This window comes from Tympanuchus pallidicinctus, unplaced genomic scaffold, assembly GCF_026119805.1.
Source record: "Tympanuchus pallidicinctus isolate F22 unplaced genomic scaffold, pur_lepc_1.0 scaffold22, whole genome shotgun sequence".
Taxonomy (NCBI): domain Eukaryota; kingdom Metazoa; phylum Chordata; class Aves; order Galliformes; family Phasianidae; genus Tympanuchus; species Tympanuchus pallidicinctus.
The window spans coordinates 15,137,178-15,158,355 of record NW_026294739.1 but is presented as its reverse complement, the minus strand read 5'-3'; the positions used below and the strand labels follow the sequence as shown (position 1 = coordinate 15,158,355).

The 21,178-nt window shown below is 62.6% G+C and overlaps 4 protein-coding genes across 5 annotated transcripts; 2 read left to right on the top strand and 2 right to left on the bottom strand.

The window, feature by feature from the left end:
- The first annotated feature begins 1,781 nt into the window (after positions 1-1,781).
- Positions 1,782-4,409, top strand: CAMK2N2 (calcium/calmodulin dependent protein kinase II inhibitor 2). The gene is made up of 2 exons (XM_052686555.1): positions 1,782-2,042; positions 3,491-4,409. The coding sequence occupies exons 1-2, from the start codon at positions 1,874-1,876 to the stop codon at positions 3,559-3,561; spliced, it is 240 nt and encodes a 79-aa protein (XP_052542515.1). The 5' UTR covers positions 1,782-1,873; the 3' UTR covers positions 3,562-4,409.
- A 446-nt stretch (positions 4,410-4,855) lies between these two features.
- On the bottom strand, positions 4,856-8,858 carry EEF1AKMT4 (EEF1A lysine methyltransferase 4). The gene is made up of 3 exons (XM_052686212.1): positions 8,618-8,858; positions 7,166-7,449; positions 4,856-5,761 (listed from the first exon to the last, which is right to left on the bottom strand). The coding sequence occupies exons 1-3, from the start codon at positions 8,790-8,792 to the stop codon at positions 5,474-5,476; spliced, it is 747 nt and encodes a 248-aa protein (XP_052542172.1). The 5' UTR covers positions 8,793-8,858; the 3' UTR covers positions 4,856-5,473.
- Positions 8,859-8,931: 73 nt separating this feature from the next.
- On the top strand, positions 8,932-11,301 carry ALG3 (ALG3 alpha-1,3- mannosyltransferase). The gene is made up of 9 exons (XM_052686211.1): positions 8,932-9,097; positions 9,173-9,272; positions 9,350-9,497; positions 9,575-9,735; positions 9,813-9,933; positions 10,140-10,345; positions 10,485-10,562; positions 10,693-10,836; positions 10,927-11,301. Exons 1-9 carry the CDS (start codon positions 8,971-8,973, stop codon positions 11,114-11,116), a joined length of 1,275 nt encoding a protein of 424 aa, XP_052542171.1. The 5' UTR covers positions 8,932-8,970; the 3' UTR covers positions 11,117-11,301.
- Positions 11,302-11,543: 242 nt separating this feature from the next.
- On the bottom strand, positions 11,544-21,029 carry VWA5B2 (von Willebrand factor A domain containing 5B2). 2 transcript variants are annotated; one of them, XM_052686209.1, is made up of 22 exons: positions 20,424-21,029; positions 18,741-18,902; positions 18,469-18,630; positions 17,985-18,216; positions 17,726-17,880; positions 17,363-17,494; positions 17,157-17,281; positions 16,855-17,031; positions 16,674-16,784; positions 16,362-16,567; positions 16,171-16,285; positions 15,918-16,103; positions 15,686-15,824; positions 15,324-15,607; positions 13,940-14,165; positions 13,517-13,858; positions 13,313-13,450; positions 13,158-13,238; positions 12,846-12,923; positions 12,699-12,768; positions 12,383-12,491; positions 11,544-12,181 (listed from the first exon to the last, which is right to left on the bottom strand). In XM_052686209.1, the coding sequence occupies exons 2-22, from the start codon at positions 18,877-18,879 to the stop codon at positions 11,582-11,584; spliced, it is 3,807 nt and encodes a 1,268-aa protein (XP_052542169.1). In that variant the 5' UTR covers positions 18,880-18,902; positions 20,424-21,029; the 3' UTR covers positions 11,544-11,581. The 2 variants fall into 2 exon arrangements, with proteins under 2 accessions (XP_052542169.1, XP_052542170.1); XM_052686210.1 differs by having other exon boundaries at positions 17,997-18,216; positions 18,741-21,029.
- Between the last annotated feature and the right edge of the window lie 149 nt (positions 21,030-21,178).

Below are 21,178 nucleotides of genomic sequence, written 5' to 3'. Positions count from 1 at the left end.
ACAGTGATGAGCCACATTCCCATCCCACAGCACTCGAGAAGACCAGGGTGTCCCCACTCTGCCACCCCTACACAGTGCCCTATAGGTGCCCGCTGCCCCCACCATGCCCCCAGGGCTGCCAGCTCGCTGCCACCTGCCTCCTTGTCTGTTGTCATGGTGATGGAGATATGGTGACAGATGAGGGATGGAGCTTGTCACCCCTGCGGGAATGCTGTCTGCACAACGGGGTCGGTCTCCCCTGTATTGGGACCCCATGGGACAAAAGGCTTTTCCCATAGAGCGCCTGGCACAGCTCACAGCCCTACCCTACTGCCCCACATGAGGGACAAGGCAGGACGCAGGTGGCACTTGCGGGTGACCCTCACTGACCCCACACAGCACGCTGAGGACAGGTGCTCAGGGTGGTGGCAGCGGGGAGATGGCACCCGGCGAGCAGAAGTGCCATTTCACGTTTCTTGGCAGGGCTGGCAGCAAGCAGATGGAGGCACCAGGAGCAGGCTGCAGGCACAGCTCTGCGCCGCCAGCGCCCGACCTGCTGCCTGGGGGGGAGCCAGCCCCCGCTGTGACCCCCACCCACATAGGCCACTTGTTCACCCACGTCCCAAACACCCAGAGCCCAGCCATAAGGGCAAACCAAAGCCCTCTGCCCGCTCACCCATCACCGGCGTGGTGCCCCCATCCTGACCCAGCCCCGGTGCGCTGCACCCCCCTGCCATCCCCCCCGCAGCCCATCTGCTCCCCGGCCCAGTGGCTCACCGCTCCCTGCCCATGGGCAGAGGCACGTGGGCCTGGCGATGGGGAAAGCAGGGCACATCTCAGCGTGGGCCTCTCGCCTATTTTCCCAGGCGCTTCTTTTTGTGGGAGCAGAAGCTGCCAGATGAAGGGGTTGGAGCCGGTTCCCCTGCAAAGGGAAGTGATAAAGGATTGCCTCTCTGGTGGGGAGGAAGCGCTGCTGCCCCAGCACTGCTCTCAGAGCCCAGCACAAAGAGAACATCATGGCTAAGCCTTCCCGAAATAGCAGCACCTGCCCTCTCGCATGGACCGGCCCCACTGATGCTTTTCTACAGCAGCTTTCATCTATGATCTCAAAGCACAGGAGGACAGTGGCACTGAGAAATGGGCCCCATCCCTCCTTCCCCCAAACCTGTGCCTAAATAACACCTCGGTGATGGGGAGGGGTCCCAGGTGGAGCTTTCTCAGGACCACTGATGCCAATTTAGTGCAGCTGTGCTCTTTGGGGGGGGGGGGCTAACAGCAGCTGACCTATGGCACATCCCTGTGGGGATGGCTTTATCCCTTCTTGTCCTTACTGCCCCATGGCTCCGTCCTGAGGAAACGGCTGAGCCGAGGGGCAGCAACATCCCATGGGTACCCACGGATCTGTGCCTAAACCACAGCCCCATGGATACACCCAGAGCGCATCCATTTGGATGCACACGTGTGCAGTGACCCACACGGACCCACAGAAAGGGGGGGAAGGGAAACCCTGCATGGGAGCTGCAGGAGGGGCCGTCAGGGATGGGGATGCAACGCCACGCTGGGAACCGACACGGGGGATCTCTGCTTGGGCCACGGGCTCAGTGGGGAGGGGGGGGGACCCACGCACGCGGTGCTGAGCTGGGGATGGGCGCACCGAGACCGGACGGAACCCGGGACACGGGGACGGGCAGCCGCCCCCGGTCCCCCCACGCGTCCCGTCCCGTCCGCGGAGCTCGGAGCCGCCCCCTCCCGCCCCGCCGGGGTGGGGGGGTCCCCGCTCCCCCCGGATGCATGACTTCATCCTTCCGCCCGGCTTTCCTCCCCGCTGCCGCCGCCGCCGCCGCAGACTGGCTCCCGGCTCGGCGCGGCGCGGCTCGGCCCGCTCGGCCCCGCCATGTCGCAGGTGCTGCCCTACGGCGAGGACAAGGTGGGTCGCTACGGCGCCGAGCCCGAGGCGGGGGAGCTGCCCTTCAGCTGCCGCCTGCAGGACACCAACGCCTTCTTCGGGGGCAACCAGGGCAAGCGGCCCCCCAAGCTGGGACAGATCGGCCGCGCCAAGAGAGGTACGGACCCCCCCGACTCGGCGCCGCGATCCCTCGCCTCCCCCCGGACCCCCAGTTGCGCCCCGCAGCATCCCCGGTACCCCCGGTGCTGCCCCCGGCATCGCACTGCCGCTGCACCTGCGGCTGTGCTCTATAGCAGCGCCGGGAACCCCGGCTGTGCCCTATAGCATCCTTAGCGCTGCCTCATAGCATCCCCGGCTGTGCCCCCCTTTCCCCGAACTGTAGCTGTGCCCCATAGCATCCCCAGTGCCGCATCTCCGCCTCTGCCCCACACCATCCCCGGCTCTGTCCCCTGGCAATGGGCAGCTCTAGGAATCCCATTCTGCGGCGCAGCCCCAAAGCCACAGGATGGACCCCACTGCTGCCCCCGGTGTACCCCGGGCATCCCTGGGGCTGCCTCCCCGCAGCTGCTATTAGCGGTTGCAGCATCCCCCCCCCCCCCTCCGGGATGCACCCCCGGCCCCATAGCACCCTCCCTGCCACATCCCCGCTTGCTGCAGAGACCCCACAGCAGCGATGCTCAGCAGCATCACCCCCGCTTTGTGCCCCCCTGGGGCTCCGTAAAGCTGTGTGTACGTTCCCTCCTCCTCTCCTTCCCCCCCCCGCTTCCCTTCATGCCGCAGAGACCCTATAACAGCTCAATCCAAATCCAAATAAATACTCCCCCCCCACCCCTGCCTAAATCCCCATCCATCCATCCCTGGGGAACCCTGAGAGCAGACCCCTCCCCACCTGCTTGGAGGGGACACAGCCAATCCTCCTCTTGAGCAAAAGGGCCCCCCCCCCTCACACCCCTGAGAGATGATGCACCGCTACCCGTGCCCCCCCAACTCATTTTGCAGTGCTGATGGATGGGGGGCAGCGGACCCTCTTAGAGGGGCTGGGGGAGGCCCAGTGGGGGATGCTGGGGGGTCCTGCGCAGTGATGATGCTGATGGAGGGGCTCTGCCCAGCTGGGGGGTCTGTCTGGTGCTGCTCTGCTGATGCCTATTGCTGTGTGACGGGTCTGTCTGATGAAAGACGACTGGGTGGGAGATTTTATGATGATGATGATCACCAGGGTTGGGGGGAGGGGGGGGTCCTCACAGCCCCCCCCCATAACACCACACTGCAGCGAGCAATGCCGTGGGGGCCCGATGATGCACCCCCCACTGGGTCATTACCCATTCTGCTCCTGTTGCTCTCATCAGCGGTGCCGCAGCGCGGAGGGGGGGGGGGTCCTTCCCACCCCCATTTCCCCATCCAATCACCCCACACCTGGCTGCCGGTGGGGGGGGCACCCCACCGCCCCACATCCCATAGGGTGGGGGTCTCATACCCGAGCCCTCGGAACGGGGCAGCGGTGGGGCTGCAGGGAGGGGAGGGGGAAGGTATGAAGCCACCCCCGCTCGTGTCCCCACACCCACCCACGTTCCCCCCCCCCCCCCCCCCCCTCGCCTGTCCCCGCAGTGGTGATCGAGGATGACCGGATAGACGAGGTGCTCAAGGGCATGACGGAGAAGTCGCCATCGGGGGTATAAACCCGGAGAACCACCACCAGGACCCACGGAGGGGGGGGGCCCATGCCCACGCCCCCCCCCCACACCCCGGGGAGGGGGTACCGCACGCCGGGGGCCCCCGCTCCATCCCCGCCTTCGGGGCCGCCCCCTCGGGCCATGCACTTTACCCCCCCCTTCCCCTGGGCAGAGGGACCCCCCCCCAAATAAAATATACCTTTAAGGTGGGGGGGGGGGGGGGGGGGGGGTCGGAGCGGACTCGGAGCGCTGCTGCTGCCCGGAGATATTCTTTGCTCCATCGTTTTCTGCATGAGCTTTGGTGGCCCGAGCGCCGTGTCCTGGTGTCCAGGGTCAGCCCCACTCCGGCACGCTTCTTTTTAACAGGAAAAATCCTCATATTTGTATTTTTATATCTATCGATCCGAATCTTTGTTAAAAACGATCGATCCGCCGACGTCGGTCCGCTGTTGGAGTCTGCAGTGTAAAGGGGTCATATTTTTTTCCATAAGAAAACAACAAAAAGAGAGAAAAAAAAATATAAATAAGGGGGGGGGGAAGATGGAGAAAGGGAGAAAAAAGGAGAGAAAAGGGGGAAAAGAGAGAAAGGAGTGAAAAGGGAGGGATAAAAAGAGAGAAAGGGAGCAGTAAAGAGTGAAAAGGGGGGAAAAATAAAAAGAGAGTGAAAGGGGGAAAACAACAAAAGTGAAAGGGGGAAAAATATTGAAAAGAGAGAAAGGGGGGGAAATGAGAAAAAAAAGAGAAAATGAGGAAAGGGAAGAAAGGAGAAAAAAATGGGGAGAAGGGGGAGAGAAAAGGGGGGAAAGTAAAAAAAAAGAGAGGAAAAGGAGAAAAGAAAGGAGGAAAAAAACAGAAAAGGGAAAAAAGAGAAAAAGGGGGGAAAGAGAAACGGTGGGGGGGGGGGGAAAGAAAACAAAAAAAGAGAGAGAGAGGGAAAAAAAGAGAAAAACGCAGCATGGGGGGGGGGGACCGCAGCGCCATCATCCATCGCCCCGCGGCCGCCTCTGCCCAGAGGGATGTGGGTTGGTGGGGGGCTGTGGGGGAACGGGGGTCCGCTCCTCACTTGTCCTTTTTAATTTTGTACTTTAATTTAATTTTGTTTTGTAAGAAGCTTCTTTGGGGAGGGCCTGGGGGGGGGGGAGGGGGAGGGTGAGGGGGGCTATGCATGAGAAAAGCCGTCATCCTTTTTTCGGTCGCGTTTATGGGGACAACAACGCCGCCAAAAAGCAAAAAAAAAGGAAAAAAAAAAAAAAAGAAAAAAAAAAAAAGAAAAGGAAACCACACAGACACACACAAAATAAATGAGGAAGAGGAGCGATCCGCGCGCCATCGTGTTCTACCAACGGTCCATTGTAACGTCCAACGCCATTTGTCACTGTACGGTGAACAAAACGCGATGAATAAAATACATCCCTGTATTGCTGCCGTCTGCTCCTCCCTCCCTCCCCCCCCCTCACAACACCCCATGGCTCCGGGGGGGCCCCGCTGACCCACTTACACTGCGATGGCAGAGCCCTGCGCCTGGGACACCCCTTTCAGCCACTGTGTCACCTGCCTGCTGTGCGTCGCAGGCGCCCTGTGCCTGATGGCAAGTGTCACCTACCCTGGTCTGTGTGTCACCTCCCCTGGCACAGGGGCGTCCCCAGACCGCAGGGGACAGCATGGCAGGGTCACATCCTCCCTTCCACCCCCCCCCCCCCCCAGGCCTGGCACTGTGTCACAGCAGCACTGAGGGGGTTGGAATTAAACCCGCCGCAGTCTCATTTCCAGCACCCTGGCTGCAATCCGGGGCGGGGGGGGGGGAGCACAAAGCATTGGGCAGCACACGGCCCCGCTGCCCCCCCTTCCTGTACGGCTGGGATGGGGAGCTGGAGTCCCACACCCAAAAAGAAAGGCACAGAAAGGTGACGCCGCGGGGTCACAGTTCGATGGCGCGGAGGAAGTCTTCATCCTCATCCTCTGCCATGGTGATACGGGGTGGTGGGGCCGGGGGGGGCCGCCCCAGCTGCCTGCCCAGGGCCAGGTCAGAGGGAGCCAGGGGCTGCCCCTTGCACATGATGTAGACAAAGTAGTGGAAGGCGTCCCCGCAGGCGGCGTGCCGCAAGGACCAGCCGAAGGCCTCCTGTGCGTAGTGAGGGGCGCGGAAATGGGGCTGCGCGAAGGTGATGGAGAGGAAGCGGCCGCCCAGGCGCAGCACGCGGCTCACCTGTGTGTGGGGGGAGAAGATGGTGTCAGTTTGTCCCATTCATCAGCCCCAGCCCCCCCAGAGACCCCTCTGTCCCCGTCACCCTCTGCCCTCTCCCTCCTCCCCCCCCCCAGGTGCGGTTGGAATGGGGAAGGACTCGGCCCTTTAATCACCATTTTCTCCTGGCTGGAGCTAAGCCCCCGCTAATAGGATGGAAAAGAACATCAATTTTCTTGCTTGGCTTTATACAATGTCAAAAGGCTCTCGCGGCCGGCGCCCGCGTGCTCTGCATGCCAAGGAGTGCCGGGGCGGCTGCGGCAATGGGATCCCGGCACAGCACCGGGGCTCCATCCCAAAAATCCCCATGACATTATTGGCCAAGGACCACCCCATACTGGGACAGGCCCCCACCCAGTACTGGGCATAGGGATGGGAATGTCCCCAGGGGCGTCCCTAAGTCATCCCCCCCCCCCATCACCACACGGCGGTGATCCCGTTAGGGGGCTCCCTAAGAGGATTATGGGGCGGGGGCTGCTCGGCCCCCCCTGGGACAGCGGTGGCATAGTGGAGGTTTCCAGGTCAGAGGCATCAATGGGATCGGTAAGGGGGGCCCAATGCAGCAAAGGGGTGGGAAAAGCAGTGGGGTGCCCCACCGGGGAGAGGGCTGAGCCCTCTGTGAGGACAGCGGGGACCAAAGGATGGTGCTGTGCCCGGCGGTGCTGGGGGAGGGCAGGGATTGAACGCAGGATTAAAAATGGGAAAAAAAAAAAAAAGAGAAAAAAAAGCCCTAAATCCTTACTGCTTGGCCCAGTGACAAGGACAGGCAGGGATGGGATGCCAGGGTTGGGCTCGTTGCTGGCAGCGTGCAGGGTGCCCCACTCAGCTGGGATGCTATGGGGCACGAGGGGATGGGGGGCAGCCCCAGCCACGGGGGGGCCGTGGTTCTGATGTCAGCCCCTGGGGAGGAGGGCCGGGGGCTGCCGGCACCCCACTGCCCCCCCCCTGTTGCATTCTGCTGCCAATTAATGGGGGCCCCGAGGCATCACCCGTCCCCGTAGCAACGCCACAGCCCTGTTGATGCTGACGGAGGTTTCCATGGCAACACTGAGGTGGGGACTGCAGGACAGGGACCCCGCTAAGGAGATCGAAGCTGAGCTGGTATGGGGGGGGTTAACGGGCTGTCACTGTTCCACTGCTGTCACCTTGCCTGAGGCTGGCAAGGCCACACTGCCCCCTGTGTACCCATAGCCGTGGGGATGGGGCTCAATATATGTGACGCTCCTGGGGATTTGGGCTACGAGAGTCTGCGGGAGGCACCAAAAGGGCTTGGGGCAGTATCTTCCCCTGCCCCTCCAGCCCCATCACTTATCACTCAGGGACCTGGGGGAGGAAGGGTGAGGGGGCACCGCCCCACCCCTGCCATACCTCTGCCAGCACCCGGCGCATCGCAGCGGCACCGCGGGAGGACACATGCCAGGGGTCAGCCTCCTCCACCAACAGCACGTCCAGCGTGCCCTTCTCCAGCACCACGTCGAAGGAAGCATCAGGGAAGGTCAGGGAGCGCATGTCCATGACGGCCCAGCGCAGCTGGGGGCAGTGGGCATAGCGGGAGCGCATGGCCTCCACGCAGGCGGGTGAGAAGTCGATGCTGGTGACGTCGCGGTATCCCAGCTCGTGCAGCTCATAGCTCAGGGCACTGGTCCCACAGCCTGTGCAGGGATGGGGATGCTCAGTGGGGGGTTGGTCCCAATAGAACTTCCAGGCAGGGCCCTGCCTTGCATCGCCAGTTCCAATGGGACTCCAATAGGACAATCCCAAGACCCTGAGCTCCCAATTCCAACGGGAGCATAATGGGAATCCCAAATCCTTATGCTCCCCAACCCATGCTCCCCAGGACCCAAGCGCTGTCCCAGGGATGCGTGGCTGGGGACTGACTCAGTGTGACCTCCAGGTGGAATCCCCCCTTGTGTCCCTCAGTCCAATAGGACCCCCAAGCAAGGTCCTGCCTTGTGCCCTGGAACCCTAGTGGCACCCCAGTGAGAACCCCAAGATGCCATATCCCATAATCCTGCCACCATGCCCCCTCAACCCTGTCCGCATCCTCTGTGACTCAAGCAGGGATGTCCTGGGGATGCTTAGCTGGGGGATGTTCCCAGTGACACCCAAAACACTGCGTGCCACCCAATCTTGCCCGTATCCCCCAACCCTGCCAATGCACCCCGGGACCCAAAAGCTGTCTCAGGAACATTCAGCTGGGGATAATCTCAATTGGACCCCTAAGTGGGGCCCAGCCTTGTGCCCCTTGGGACCCCAACGGAACCCCTGTGCCCTTCAACCCTGCCCACATCCCCAGGGACCCCAGTAGAAATATCATGGGGATACCCAGCCAGGGGCTGATCCTAATGAGACTACCAAGACCTTGTGCTCCCCACAGCAATGGGACCCCCAAGATCTTGTGCCCTCACCCCAATGAGACCCCAATAACCTCGCATCCCCCAACCCAGCCCGTGCCATCCATGAGCCGAGCAGTGTCCCGGGGGCGCTCATCCGGGGGGTAACTCCAACGGGACCCCCTAGCGGGCTCCCGCAGAATCTCCCCGGACCCCAGCGGATGGCAGCGCGGTGCCGAGCCGGGCACGGCGGGGCACAGCTCAGCCCCGGGGGTCGCTGTCCACAGCCGCTGAGCCGCTAAAGGGATCAGCGATGACACCGCCTGACGACACCTGCCCGGCTCAGCTCAGTCTGCTAAGCCGCGCGGCTCAGGTGGGATTAGTGCGCACTGACACAGCCCCGCCGCCCCCCCCGCCCCGACCCGCACCGCTACAACCGCACCCTCCGAGCCCCGGGGCCACCGCCCACCCTACACCGCGCTCGTACCGAGCACGAGGATGTGGTCTTCGGGACGCAGCTCGGGCTCCAGCAACGCGCGGAACCGCTCGAAGCCGCCCAACCACTCCTGGGGCTCAGCGCCCGCCCGGCGGTACCGCTCCTCCCAGAAGCGGCGCTGCGCGTAGCACCGATTGGCGGCGGCGGGCGGGGGGCGCCGCTCCATGGCGACGGCGGCGAACACGTGCAGCTTCCGGCGTGCATCTGCTAAGGGCTTCCGGCTGGGAGCGCCGCGCTGCCTACAGATTTCCGGTCTCGTCGTTAAGGACTTCCGGTCCTGCCGCTCAGGGCTTCCGGCTGGAAACGCGTCCTCATCAGTGAAGAGTTCCGTCTGGGGAGGCGGCATGGCGGTGAGGTTGCGCCGGGTCTGTCGGGAGGTGCTGCTGGAGCCCCGCTACACGCCGCTGGTGGCCGCCTGCCTGTGCCTGGCGGAGGGCGGCGTCAACCTGTGGGTGATCCGCAGGGTGCCCTGTGAGTAGCGGGCGGTGCGGGGCGGCGTGAGGGGAGCCCCGAGCCGCCCTCCTCAGCCGCCCACCCGCCCCGCAGACACCGAGATCGACTGGCAGGCGTACATGCAGGAGGTGGAGGGCTTCGCCAACGGCACCCGCGACTACACGCAACTGCGGGGCGACACCGGGCCGCTGGTGTGAGTATGGGGCCTGTGAGGTGGGCGGTGTGGGGCGGGATGGGGAGCAACGCGGCCCGCCCGCTGTGTGCCCGCAGTTACCCCGCCGGCTTTGTGTACCTCTTCCTGGGGCTGTACTACGCCACGGGCCGCGGGGCCGACATCCGCCTGGCGCAGCACATCTTCGCCGGGCTCTACCTGCTCAACCTGCTGCTCGTCTTCCGCATCTACTGCCGCACCTGCAAGGTAGGGGTACCACGCCGAGAGGCGCCATGTGCCACCCTGTGTGTGCCAGGCCCCGCACTGAGCCTCTGTCCCGCCAGGTCCCCCCGTACGTCTTCTTCTTCATGTGCTGCGCCTCCTACCGCATCCACTCCATCTTCGTCTTGCGGCTCTTCAACGACCCCGTGGCCATGGCCATCCTCTTCCTCGCTATCAACTTCTTTCTGGAGGACCGCTGGTCCTGGGGCTGCCTGCTGTTCAGGTGTGGGGCCGCCGGGGCTGGCCTCAGCGTGAGGCTCTCCCCGTGTAGGCCGTGCTGTAACCCCGCTTCCCACCTAGCCTGGCCGTGTCAGTGAAGATGAATATCCTCCTCTTCGCACCCGGGCTGCTCTTTCTCCTCCTACAGCGTTTTGGCCTCTTGGGCTGCATCCCCAAGCTCTGCATCTGTGCCGTGCTCCAGGTTGGTCCCCGCCACTCGCCATTGCCTGCTGTCACCAGAGCGTCCTGTAGACCCCTGGGTGGGTGTGCTGCAGCTCCAGCCCCTGTGTTGGCCCCATATAGCTAACAACAGACCTCCAGGGCTCCCAACATTGGCTGTCCACAATATATGTCTCAGCATGCAGTGGGAGTGATGGAGCCCCAATTATTGGCTGCTGTATCTTGCAGGTGGCCCTAGGGCTGCCCTTCCTGCTGGAGAATCCTGTGGGGTACCTGACACGCTCCTTCGACCTGGGCCGTCAGTTCCAGTTCAAGTGGACAGTGAATTGGCGCTTCCTCCCAGAGGAGGTGTTCCAGCACCGAGCTTTCCATGCCGGGCTGCTCCTGGCCCACCTGGCTGGCTTGGTGCTCTTTGCACTGCACCGATGGCACAGGTGAGAGCTGGGTGTCCCTGTGGGGACTGGTCCCTCGTCAGCCATATTCTGTCAGCACCCAGGGTTGTGGCTCGTGGGGGGAAATTGGGATGGGAAAGGCTTTGAGAAGCTGAAACTGGTGTTTGTGCTTTCTGAGCAGGTCCAAAGAAAGCATCCTATCTCTGCTGAAGGATCCAGCCGAGAGGAAGCACCCGTCCCCTCCCTTGAGCGTCAACAATATCCTTTGGCAGGGTGGGGGGCAAGGAGAATGGGAAGGGCAGGGCAAGCACTGGAAGGCTGCTCCTGGCGAGCCACAGCGGGGTTGCACTTCCAGTTTCTTGGGTTTGTTACCTCAATGCCTGCTCACAGATCATCTTCATTCTCTTCTCCTCCAACTTTCTGGGCATTTGCTGCAGCCGCTCCCTGCACTACCAGTTCTACGTCTGGTACTTCCACACACTGCCCTACCTGCTGTGGTGCACCCCGACCTCCAAGCTCACTCACATGCCCAAGTATGTGCTGGTAGGGCTTGGTGTTAGGTGGCTGCTGAGGTTTTGAGGAGGCCGTTGTGCCCCCCTACTAACTCCTGGCTCCCCCCACAGGGTGCTGCTGCTGGGTGTGATCGAGCTCTGCTGGAACACCTACCCCTCCACTGTCTGCAGCTCCCTCTCCCTGCACATCTGTCACGGACTTATCCTGCTCCAGCTGTGGTACGGCACAGCCCTGCCACCAGCCCTACAGCCCCCCCAGCCCAGCAAGAAGTCCGATCCCCTCTCCAGGAAGGCAAAGTGAGAGCACTGGCTGGACAATGGGAAGGGACTCCAGGTCTGCTCCTCTGCTTGTTCTTCTGCCTGCCTTCCTTCCAGGTTGCTCCTGGCCACCTGAGGAAGGCCACGAGCCCTGGAACTACTGCAGTGTGGAAGCCCGTGCTGGGCAGGACTTCTCCAATAAAGGGGCTTTGGGGGCCCTTCCCTGGCTGCAATGTCCTTGTGCTGTGACAATGCCCAGAGTGCACTCCTTTTGGAGAGTAGTGCCTGGGGGCAGCATGTGGAACAAGGTTAAGTTAGAGCACCTGCAAAACTCTTTGATGCAAGGCTTAAGTGGCTTTGATGCCCCTCCTGCAGCCTGGCTGTTTCCTGACCTCCTGTCTGCTCCCTCCCCCCGGGGGAAGGGTTGATGCTCTCCAGGTCTCTGGGCTGAATGGAAGCACACAGGCAGCACCGAGCCAGGCAGCTTTATTGATGGCCCCTGCGGCCATCACACGTTGTTGGGGTTGTAGCACAGCATGTTCAGTGTGATGTTCTCGTCCCAGTGCCGCAGCAGCAGGAACAAGTGCCGGGCCGCCCCTTTGAGGCAGCTCACATCCAGGCCCTCGGGCAGCTGCTGTGCCTGCAGCCACGCATCTGCCTTGGCTGCCACCAGCTCCCATTCATCGAAGAAGCCGGCACAGCGATGCTCCAGCCACGCCAGGGCCACGGCCGTGGCCCAGCTGGCACTCTCCAGGTCCTCCAGCCCCACGTCCTGCCAGCCTGCTTCTGATGGGGCGGCCGAATGGGGGGCGGTGTCAGACTCGGAGCCATGTCCGCTGTCTGCCTGCGCCCACACGGCTGCACTGGGCACCTCAGAGCAAGTGCTGTGGGACTGGGGTGAGCCAGGCTCCGGGGCTGCAATTTGCTCCTCGCCCTCGGTGCACAGCCCTGCCCCGGGGCTGCTCTTGGCCACGGGGGATGTGGGGCTGAGGCTGGCACGGTGGGAGGCATAGGGCGAGGCACGGCGCAGGCGGTCTAGGGGGATCTGCACCACTTCAGAAAAGGTCTCGGTGAGCTGGAACAGCCCCCGTGCTTGCTGTAACTGCACCTGCAAGGGGGTTAGGAGACTGAGCGGAGCGAGCAGGGACCCAGATTGTCTGCAGTCCCAATACTTGGCATTGCAGGAGGGGACCTGGGCTGCAGGGGCTGCCCAATGCTGTGGATGCAGCAGTGCTCCTCAGAGCCACTGGAAAAGCATCCTCTGCAGCTGCAGCTGGTGATACTGAGCACAGCCTGGAAGGGTCCTTACCAGAGGAAGGTAGTTGTGGCTGGCGGCCGTGCTGGAGCACTCGCTCTCAGGGCTGAGGCACTGTGGTCGCAGCATTAGGCTGGGCCCCCTGCGCCTGGTCAGGCTGAACCTGCAAACAGTGAATGAATAGGGCAAGGTGCCACCTGTCCCTTAGTAAGGGGTAGCAGGACCCCTGCACACTGCTGCAAAGACGGGGCTGGACCACTCACCCTCCCATCCCACCCACACCTGCAGCACTCAAGAGGTGACACTGCCCGACTCCTCCCATTGAGGTGCTTCATCCCCCCACCTCAGAACCCATGCAGGGCAGCCCCACCTGGAGCCAGCAATGCTCTCTGTGGATTTCCGGGAGGCCATGGAGGAGCCCGAGGGGCTGGTTGGAAGCCCTGCAATGGGAGAAGCAGGCAGTGCAGAGAGGCCACAGTGCACAGGGATGGGTTCATCCCCAGAGCCGTGTCCGTACCGTGAGAGCCGTTCTGCTTTTCCCAGCCAGAGGTGGCAGAGGAGGCACTAACCGGAGACCCAGGGACCTCATCCCTCTCTGCAAAACAGCAAAGCACTGAGGTCACTGAGGCCTGGGGACCTGCACAGCCCAGTCCTCGTGACACATTGCTGCTGACACTGTGCCCAACGTGGAGCAGAGATCAATTCCTCCTGCAGCCTCATTACCACCAACTTGGGCTGGGCACCTGCAGTTCGGGGGACACCCTGCTATGCTCAGGGTCATCAAGGTCCCCGAGGGCTTGGGGTGGGATGTCAGGGTTTGGGTCCATACCTGCACCAATGAGAGCCTCCCGCTCCTCCATATCCCGTTGCCGGCGATGCCGGCTCCCCGCCATGCCTGTGCTGCATGTGGCTGCAAGGCACCAATGGCAGCTTGGCATACGCCATGCTCAATTTCCCATCCCCACCCCGTCCCCTCAGCCCTACCTGTGCTCCACACCTGCGGGGCTGTGGGCAGCACCACCCGTGTGGCCCCATCCACAGGCACCACGCATGTGTACAGGGAAGGCACGTTGCAGGCTTTGCTGGTTTGCATGGCTTTCAGGCGGAAGCGACGGGCAAAACCTGCACAGAGCAAGGTGTCAGCAAGCGGTGATGGTGATGGTGACCAGGACAGGGACCGGCACTCACCCTGCTCCAGCTCAGCTTCACGCTGTGCCGCCTTTTCGCTGTCCTGGATGACGGACCGTGCTGCCAAGCCATGCAATGGTTTCTCCCCTGCTGTGGCCACCCGCCGCAGGGGCTCCTCACTGCCCACCCCATCTCGTGGCTGCAGCAGGGCCTCCAGTGAGGCCGTCACCTCCCAGGACACAGGCTGGCCTGCGTGCAGTCCGTGGATCACTACGTGGCAGCGTAGGGGCAGGCAGGGATCACCCTGACCGGGCTCTTTGGCCTCGGGCACCACTGCACTGAAGAGGTAAGAGGGCTCCACCAGCATGTCCCAGTCCAGGTGGGTCGGTGACAGGAGGTTATCTGCGTGGCCCGGGACGCAGGGTCAGTGCAGTGACTCCACGTGACACTGGGATGACCGTTATTCCCAGGGCCAGCACTCACTTGACTCCCCAGTGCTGCGCTGCAGCCGCGGTGTCCTGGGGCCCAGCTGGTCCAGCTGCCCCTCCACAGACTGGTTCCTCTTCTGGGACACCTTTTCCAGGGCACGGCAGAGCCGGCGTGCATCCAGCTCCCCGTGCGGTGAGGAGAAGCTGCGGCCGGCCAGGGCAGCTCGTGCCAGCGCCTTCTGCTGCCGTGCCAGCTCCTCGCTGCTCAGTGACACCGGCACCTGCGGGGAGCTCACGGCGAGCCGGGGCTCAGCGGCACGGCGTGCAGGTCGAGCTCTGCCAACACTCAACCCCCGCAGCCCTATCTGGCACCCTGTCCTGCTGCAGTGTGAGCTGGCACCCAAAATCCATCAACTCCCTCACAGCAAGCTGTGCTCATGCAGTGCTCAGTGCACATGGGAAGGAATGACAGCACCGAGATGTGAGTTTGCAAACATCTGTCTAGGGCTGACGTGGAGACAGGAGGGATGCCCCGTCCTTGGAGACACCCAAGGTCAGGCTGGATGGGGCTCTGAGCACCTGATGGAGCTGTGGGTGTCCCTGTTCAGTGCAGGGACCAGATGGTCTTTAAGGGGCCCTTCCAACTCAAACGGTTCAATGATTCTATGTGTTTTTGGTGATGTTTGCATTTGTGGGGGCTGAGCTCAGCTGCTCCAGACAGGTGGGTGCTGAAAACCCCACACTGGGACACAGCTGCAGCACCCACAGTTAGCAGCAGGAGCGCAGGGATGGTTTACACTGGGGAAATCACTTACGCTTGACATTTCAGCTGCAAAGGCCACCAGCTGTGTGTGCGATTGTGCAGCGGGTTACCTAACGCGTCGGGAGGGAGCAACAGGCAGTGCTGGGCTGGGTGACAGCTGGCCTCACCTGGCCTCAGGGACGCGGCACTGTGCTTAGCAGGGAGCAGCCTCCCCTGGCACAGCGACCAGGCTGGATCCAAACCCAGACACAAAGCAGCAGGGACAAATCCATCGCTAACAGAGCATTCTGCGGCTTTGGCAGAGGGCTGTGACAGGCGGGCAGGAGCCAGACCACCCCCTCCCTGCCTTGGCAGGTTCACTGCCTGACGGCCACATGGTTTCCACTTCATTTCTGCAGCATCAGTGAGGACGTGAGCTGGCTGAGGCTTTCCTTAGCCACTCCGTTGCCTACTGGCCTAGGGGTGCTGGCACCTGGGGGGGACTGGCTCTTTAGTCCCCAGCTCTCTAGTTCCAGTAAGACAAACCCATCTGAGGAGCTTGCTGGCAACACCCAGAACTGACCTGGCTAAATGCAGGCCATGGCCCTCCAGCTTCCAACCTAACGTCCCCATATCCAGGCTCAGTGGTGTGACAAGGCCCCAGACAGGTAGGGAGAAGCCCCGGTGCATTCATTACCTTGATGGCAGCAGGAGCCGAGGGCAGCGGGGCAGATTTGGTGGAGGACTCACAGAGGGACAGGCTCTTCTGGCCTTGCTGGGAGGTAGTATCAGGGGCTGCAGAGCTGCTGTCAGGGGCCACATCACGGGAACCAGTGGACTCACTGCTGGTGGAGCTGCGGGACAGCAGTACCTGGCTGCGCTCCGTGCTGACCGAGCAGTGTGTCAGGACGTACTGCTCCTGGATGTAGGAGGGCTGGTAAATACGCTTCCAGATGTCTCCCCCTGAAGTGAGGTCAGCACCTGCAGGGCGAGCACACAGCTGTCAGCTTACAGCCCCTGTGCCACCTCTCAGCTCCTCTCCATGCCCATTCTACTCACTGCGCTCCGACTCCTCTGTGCCAATGGCTGAGATCTCCACAGAGGTCTCTCTGGAGCTTCGGGACAGCCGTGTGCCCCCTGGGGTGGGCGCCTCCACCTGCAACGGGACAGCTGAGCCCCGGCGAGCCGCATCCCGGCCCTGCAGAGAGAGTGTCAGCCCCTGTGGCAGCACCGGAGGGGGCCACAAAGGTGGTCATGAGGATCCACAATGGAAGTATTCCCCCAGCCTCACCGCAGGGCGCTGGTCCCGGAACCGGGCGATGCTGTACAGGGTGCAGTAGCTGATGAGCCGGTCCCCGGGGTAGAGCGCTGCGATCTCAGTGGGGGAGAGCAGAGCCTCAGTGCTGTCGGGCACGTACCAGTCGATGGTGATGTCGCTGACGGCCGGCTCCATCGCCTTCTTCAGGGCCTTGATGAGCTGGGGCAGGGACACGAGCTGGTGTCCAGCCCCACCTTAACCTACGTGCCCTCCACCCCACCGTTACCTTAGGCTGCAGCCTCTCAGACAGGTCCAGGAACTCAGCGCGGCCACGGCTCAGCTTGGCTATGGCTGTCAGCAGCCGCCGGCATGCCCGCGGGCCCATCCCAAAGCTAAAGCACCTGCAGGAGGGACCCGTGCACTAAAACACCTCTGAATTCAGGGACAAGCTTCTGGATTCCATGCCTGACGTCGTACCTGACGGTGCTGGCCTGCCTGCGCACCAGCTGCAGGATGCGGCCCATGTCACCCACTGCCGCCGCCGCGGTGAACAGGAAGAGCTGCCGGGGGTACCCATGGTGCAGGGGCTGTGCCAGCGCCCAACTCAGCGCTGCCAGGAGGTCAGGGCTGCCCGCAGCCACCCGCAGCTCACCCAGGTAGCAGCAGGCCCGCTGCAGCGTCTCCTGCCCACCAGGACAGCTGGCTCGTGGGGACGGCACCGGGCAGCCATCCGCAGCAGGAGCGGGTGGGGAGCATGGAGGGGGACAGGGGGTCCCCCACAGCACTCACATTGCTGCAGAGGCGGCTGGAGGGGAAGAGAGGATGCAGGTCGGTGCCGAAGGTTGCCATGTTGAGCAGAGTTCCTGGGGGGAGGCTCTTCAGGGCCACCAGCAGCGCTTCCTAGGGATGGGGACAGCCATCAGGACTCCCAGCTCGGTGCGGGGTCCCCGTGCTCACTGCCCTGCCTCACCTTGACCCTGTCAACATCAGGGCCGCTCACGGCTCCACTGCGATCTATGAGGAAGAGGACCTCGCGGGTGACACTCTGCAGGGCCCCTGGGGCGGCCTCCACCTCCGGGCAGAAGTTGAGCATCAGCACAGGGTTGTGGAAGATGTCCTTGTGGAAACGCTTCTGCACAAAAGCCACCTGCAAGGGGTGGGGGGCTTCCTTGCATCCCTCAGCCTCACAATGCAACCCACGCCAGGGCCTTCCTCACCTCCACCACCATCACCACCCTTTTCTTCCTCCCAGCCACAGCCGTGCCCGCTCACCTGTCTCTCCCCACTGCTGTCCCTCCTGGCTATCCGCACGTAGTCCCGGCGGCTCCGGATGTGTGCCTCATACTCGGGGTACGTCATGGTGCCTTCCTCCATCACCAGGTGGGGCTGGTGGGGCTCTGCAAGTGTTCACATTTGCCCCACGCTTTGGGGGCAAGCCCACCCACCACCCCTGGACCTGCCGCACCCGCAGCCCTTACCACAGGGGTAGAGGATGATCTCCACGTTCTTGTCATAGTGGTGATGCTCGGCCAGGGTGACGCAGGTGGTGGTGGCAGAGCTGGCCCAGGGGTCGGCATCGGCACGCAGCGCGTGGGTTGGGCTCTCCAGGCCTGGAGGGGGCACAGACCCACTTGGACCTGGTCCCGAGGAAGCCACCAGCCAGCACCGATGGGATTCGTGCTGATGGCAGCCAGCAGCACCCTGGCTGCCTGACGTGCCCCTGCAGCCTCCATCCATCACACCCCCTCTGAGGATGCAGGCTGCTGACTCAGAACCCGGCGGTGCTGCTCAAATAGTGGTAATGCCACATGCAGAGCAATTCTAGGAGCCCCCAGCCCTACCTGCCAGCAGGCACGGGCCCTTCACCAGCAGCTCAAAAGCAAACTCGTAAGGAAAGGGGTTGTAGGGCTGTCCCCTGAAGACATCTGTGCTCTCCACAGGTGCTGCGGGTGCAGGCTGGCTCCTTGCCCCAGGTCCCCCAAAACAGCTGGTGGGGCTGCAAGGGGAATGGGGTGAGGGCAGCTCTCACACCTCCCCTGCAAACCCAGCATCTCCCCCCAGCCCCAGGACGGCAGAGACTCAGAAAGCCGTGAAAATCACCATAGGGCCAACCTGTCGTCACACAAGCTTCCCGGCTCGCTCTCACGCTCGGGGGCGGTGGCGACACGTGGCACAAGGACGGGGGGCAGGATGAGGCGCAAGGCCCCCCCTGGCAGCGTGGGCAGTTCCTGCACTGTGTTTAGGGTCACGGCCAGGCTCTCCGCCGGCCCCACTAAGCCTGTGATGATGACGAAGGTGGAACGCTCGGTGTCCTCATCCAGGACGAGGTGACCTGGGCGAGGGGAGGGACCACACGTGGGCATCTGTAATTGAACTAATTACTCACCAAGGGGACAACAGAGGGGAGCACAAAGGGATGGAAAAGCTGGACAGATAGGAAGAGGATGGGGCTGAAATGGCAGAAAGTTGGGGAGTCATTAGGGAAAGCAGAAATGAGGAAGAGGAGCATCCCTCCAGCTCTCCCGGAGCAGCAAAGGGATTTGGTCAGCCCCTCGTGCCACTGTGCTTTGCCCCATGCACTCACCGCTGGCACAGCGGCGCGGCCGCCCTGGGCTGCTGCCGCACTGCAGGCAGCAATCCTGCGCCCGGTGCCGGCTCTGCACCTGGAAGGTGACCCGCCGGCTGCCCACCACTGCCTCAAAGCCAGCCACCAGCTCTGACTCCTCCAGCGGGTAAATGAAGACACCTGCAGGTGGGAGAGAGTCCAGAGGCAGAGTCCAGAATGGCAATGGGGCTGGAACGGGATACCCCAGCGTGGTGTCTGTATGGTCCCTGCACCCCAGTAACTGTCCTTACCTTCCACAGGCTCTTCACGTGGGTTGGTGTACAGGAGCTGGGCAGTGATGCTCAGCACGTACCCATTGGCGCATGCCTTCACCCTGGAGCTCTTCAGGGGCAGAGCCTCCCAGGAGGAGAGCACGTACAGACCTGGCATGGTCCCTTGGTCCCTCAGCACGGCTGCAGGATGAGACACTGGGAGGGGGTCTGTAGAGAAGGGGCTCACACACACCGACAAAGGGACACACACAGACCTGAACCCAAATCTCTGCTCTGGAGCCAAACCTCAGCCCTGTGGAGCCATGAGAGCCCACACGGCCAGAAGCAGACGGCCACACATCCCTGTCTCCTGGCTACACAAAGCAGCTCGGCAGCCCCAGGGCCTCTGCAGCCCATCGCCTGTGCTGGCGGGGAGAGGAGCATCTGCCACTCCTATCTCCATCCACCCACAGAGGTTACCAGGGTAATTTGCTTGGGGGAAAAAAAAAAAGATGCACAAGAAGCCCACGGCGTAACTAGGGCACAACAGAGTGCGGTGTTTGCTGGGGGTTTAATAATTAACAACAAGGTCAGTGCTGCACTGATGGGAAGCACAGAGGGGAGGGGGAAGCAGAGGGATGCACGCATGTGGCTATCCCTAACCCTATAACTGACCCTAACCTTATCCTAACCCTAAGACTAATCCTAACTCTAACCTTAAGCCTGACCACATCCTAAAGCTAAACTTAACCCCAACCCCAACACAAATCCTTACCGTAACCCTACCCCTAACAGTAACTCCGTTCTAACCCCAACACGGGAAGAGGGAAGCACTCATTCTGGGTCAGCAGTGGGAGCAGCACTCAGACAGGGACAGCCCCAGCCCCATTGCCTGGAGCCATCAGGGATGGGCTCACCCCGAAGCTCTCCCATCAGTTCCCAAGGAGCCTGGCTCAGTGCTCAGCAACGTGCCCGCTATTTGCCTTGCCACGCAGCCTTGTTTACCGGGGCTGCCAGCAGAAGCTGTTCCAGCTGCTTTTTATCACTTCTCTTTGCATTTACACTCGCAGGGTAAACAGGGCCCATCTGGCCCCGTGTGCTGCTCTAAGCCCCGAGGTGATGAATAAAAAAGCAGAGCTGCTCCTCACTCCGACCTCAGCCTCTAGAACAGCAAATGGTGCCCAGTGCAGAATCACCACCAGGACCCCTCCCCACCTCCAGCACTTTGCAGCCCCCTCCTCACTCTCCCTGCTATGAGCAGCTGTAAAGTTGTCAGAACTGCACCTGGAAGAGCTCAGTCTGGGCACGGGAAATGGCAGCCCCACAGAGATGGTGCCCCATCACAGCCCCAAACCGAGCACACTGCAGCTGGCTCAGCTCAGAGCTCCCTCCAGCTCTGCCTCACGATCCCTCCCACTAACCCCCTAGAAAACCACAGCCCCATGCCAGGGAACTTCTCCTCAGTGCAACCCCAAAAATAAAAGCATCCCAACCCCATGGATCTCTCTCAGCATGGGAACAATTCTAGCAAGCAGCTCTGACAAAGGGTCCCACCGGTGGCCAGCGGTCATTTTTGGCACAGCCCAAGGACTGATGCCCTGGGGCAGTTACCAGCAGTGCAGGTCCCGCTGGGGCGGTGATCTCAGCACTTGCACGGCTCACCACCTCACCTCACGATCACACAAACCTTGGGCACCGCAACCCAACCCCCCCGGGCCTTACCTGGAGGACGATGACACAGGGATTGGGGGCTCAGCACCGACAAGAGCCGCACCAAGCTTCTGACCGGAGCGATTCCCTCTGCTCTGGTCGGGGTCTGCGCTCACGGATGCCACCGCCCCTCCCGTTGCAGGCAGCCGCTCTGGCACCGGCTCTTCACCGCCGCTCCATCCCTGTGCCAGCGGCACAAGCTTCAAGCCCTGCCTCGTTAAAGGGACACGGCCCCTGCTACGGCAGCCCCAGGGCGGAGGTCAGGCTGCGGTGACGCCGAGCATCCGCCCCAAACCCACCCTCCGTGGGACCCACTGCAGCCCGGCGTACGGGGAAAGCCCTGAAGAAGGGCAGGAGAAAGCAAGGGGGGTTGGGGGGAGCTGAGCCTTCGGGGGAAGCGCGTGGCCGCGGAGGGGGCAGGCGGGCAGGGAACGGCGGCACAGCTGGAACGGCTCCGCTGGGAGGGAGATCCCGGCGAGCCCGGCCCGGGAATCCCTCAGCCTGAGCACGGCCGGGCAAAAGCCCAGCAGATGCAGGGCTAATCTAGGCAGCTCCCTCCCCGCGCTATAGATAGGGCCGCGCTGCCGCTGCACTTTTTTTAGAGCACGCACGGGGGAGGCACCGCCGCCGTCCTGCCGCGCTCCGCCAACTCCGCACCGAGCGCCGAGCGGAGCCGAGCGGTCCGCAGACACTGCGGGACCTCCGCCCGGAGCCGGGCACCGCCTGCGCGGCTCGGAGGACGCGCGGCGCTGCGGCGCTGCCTCCCG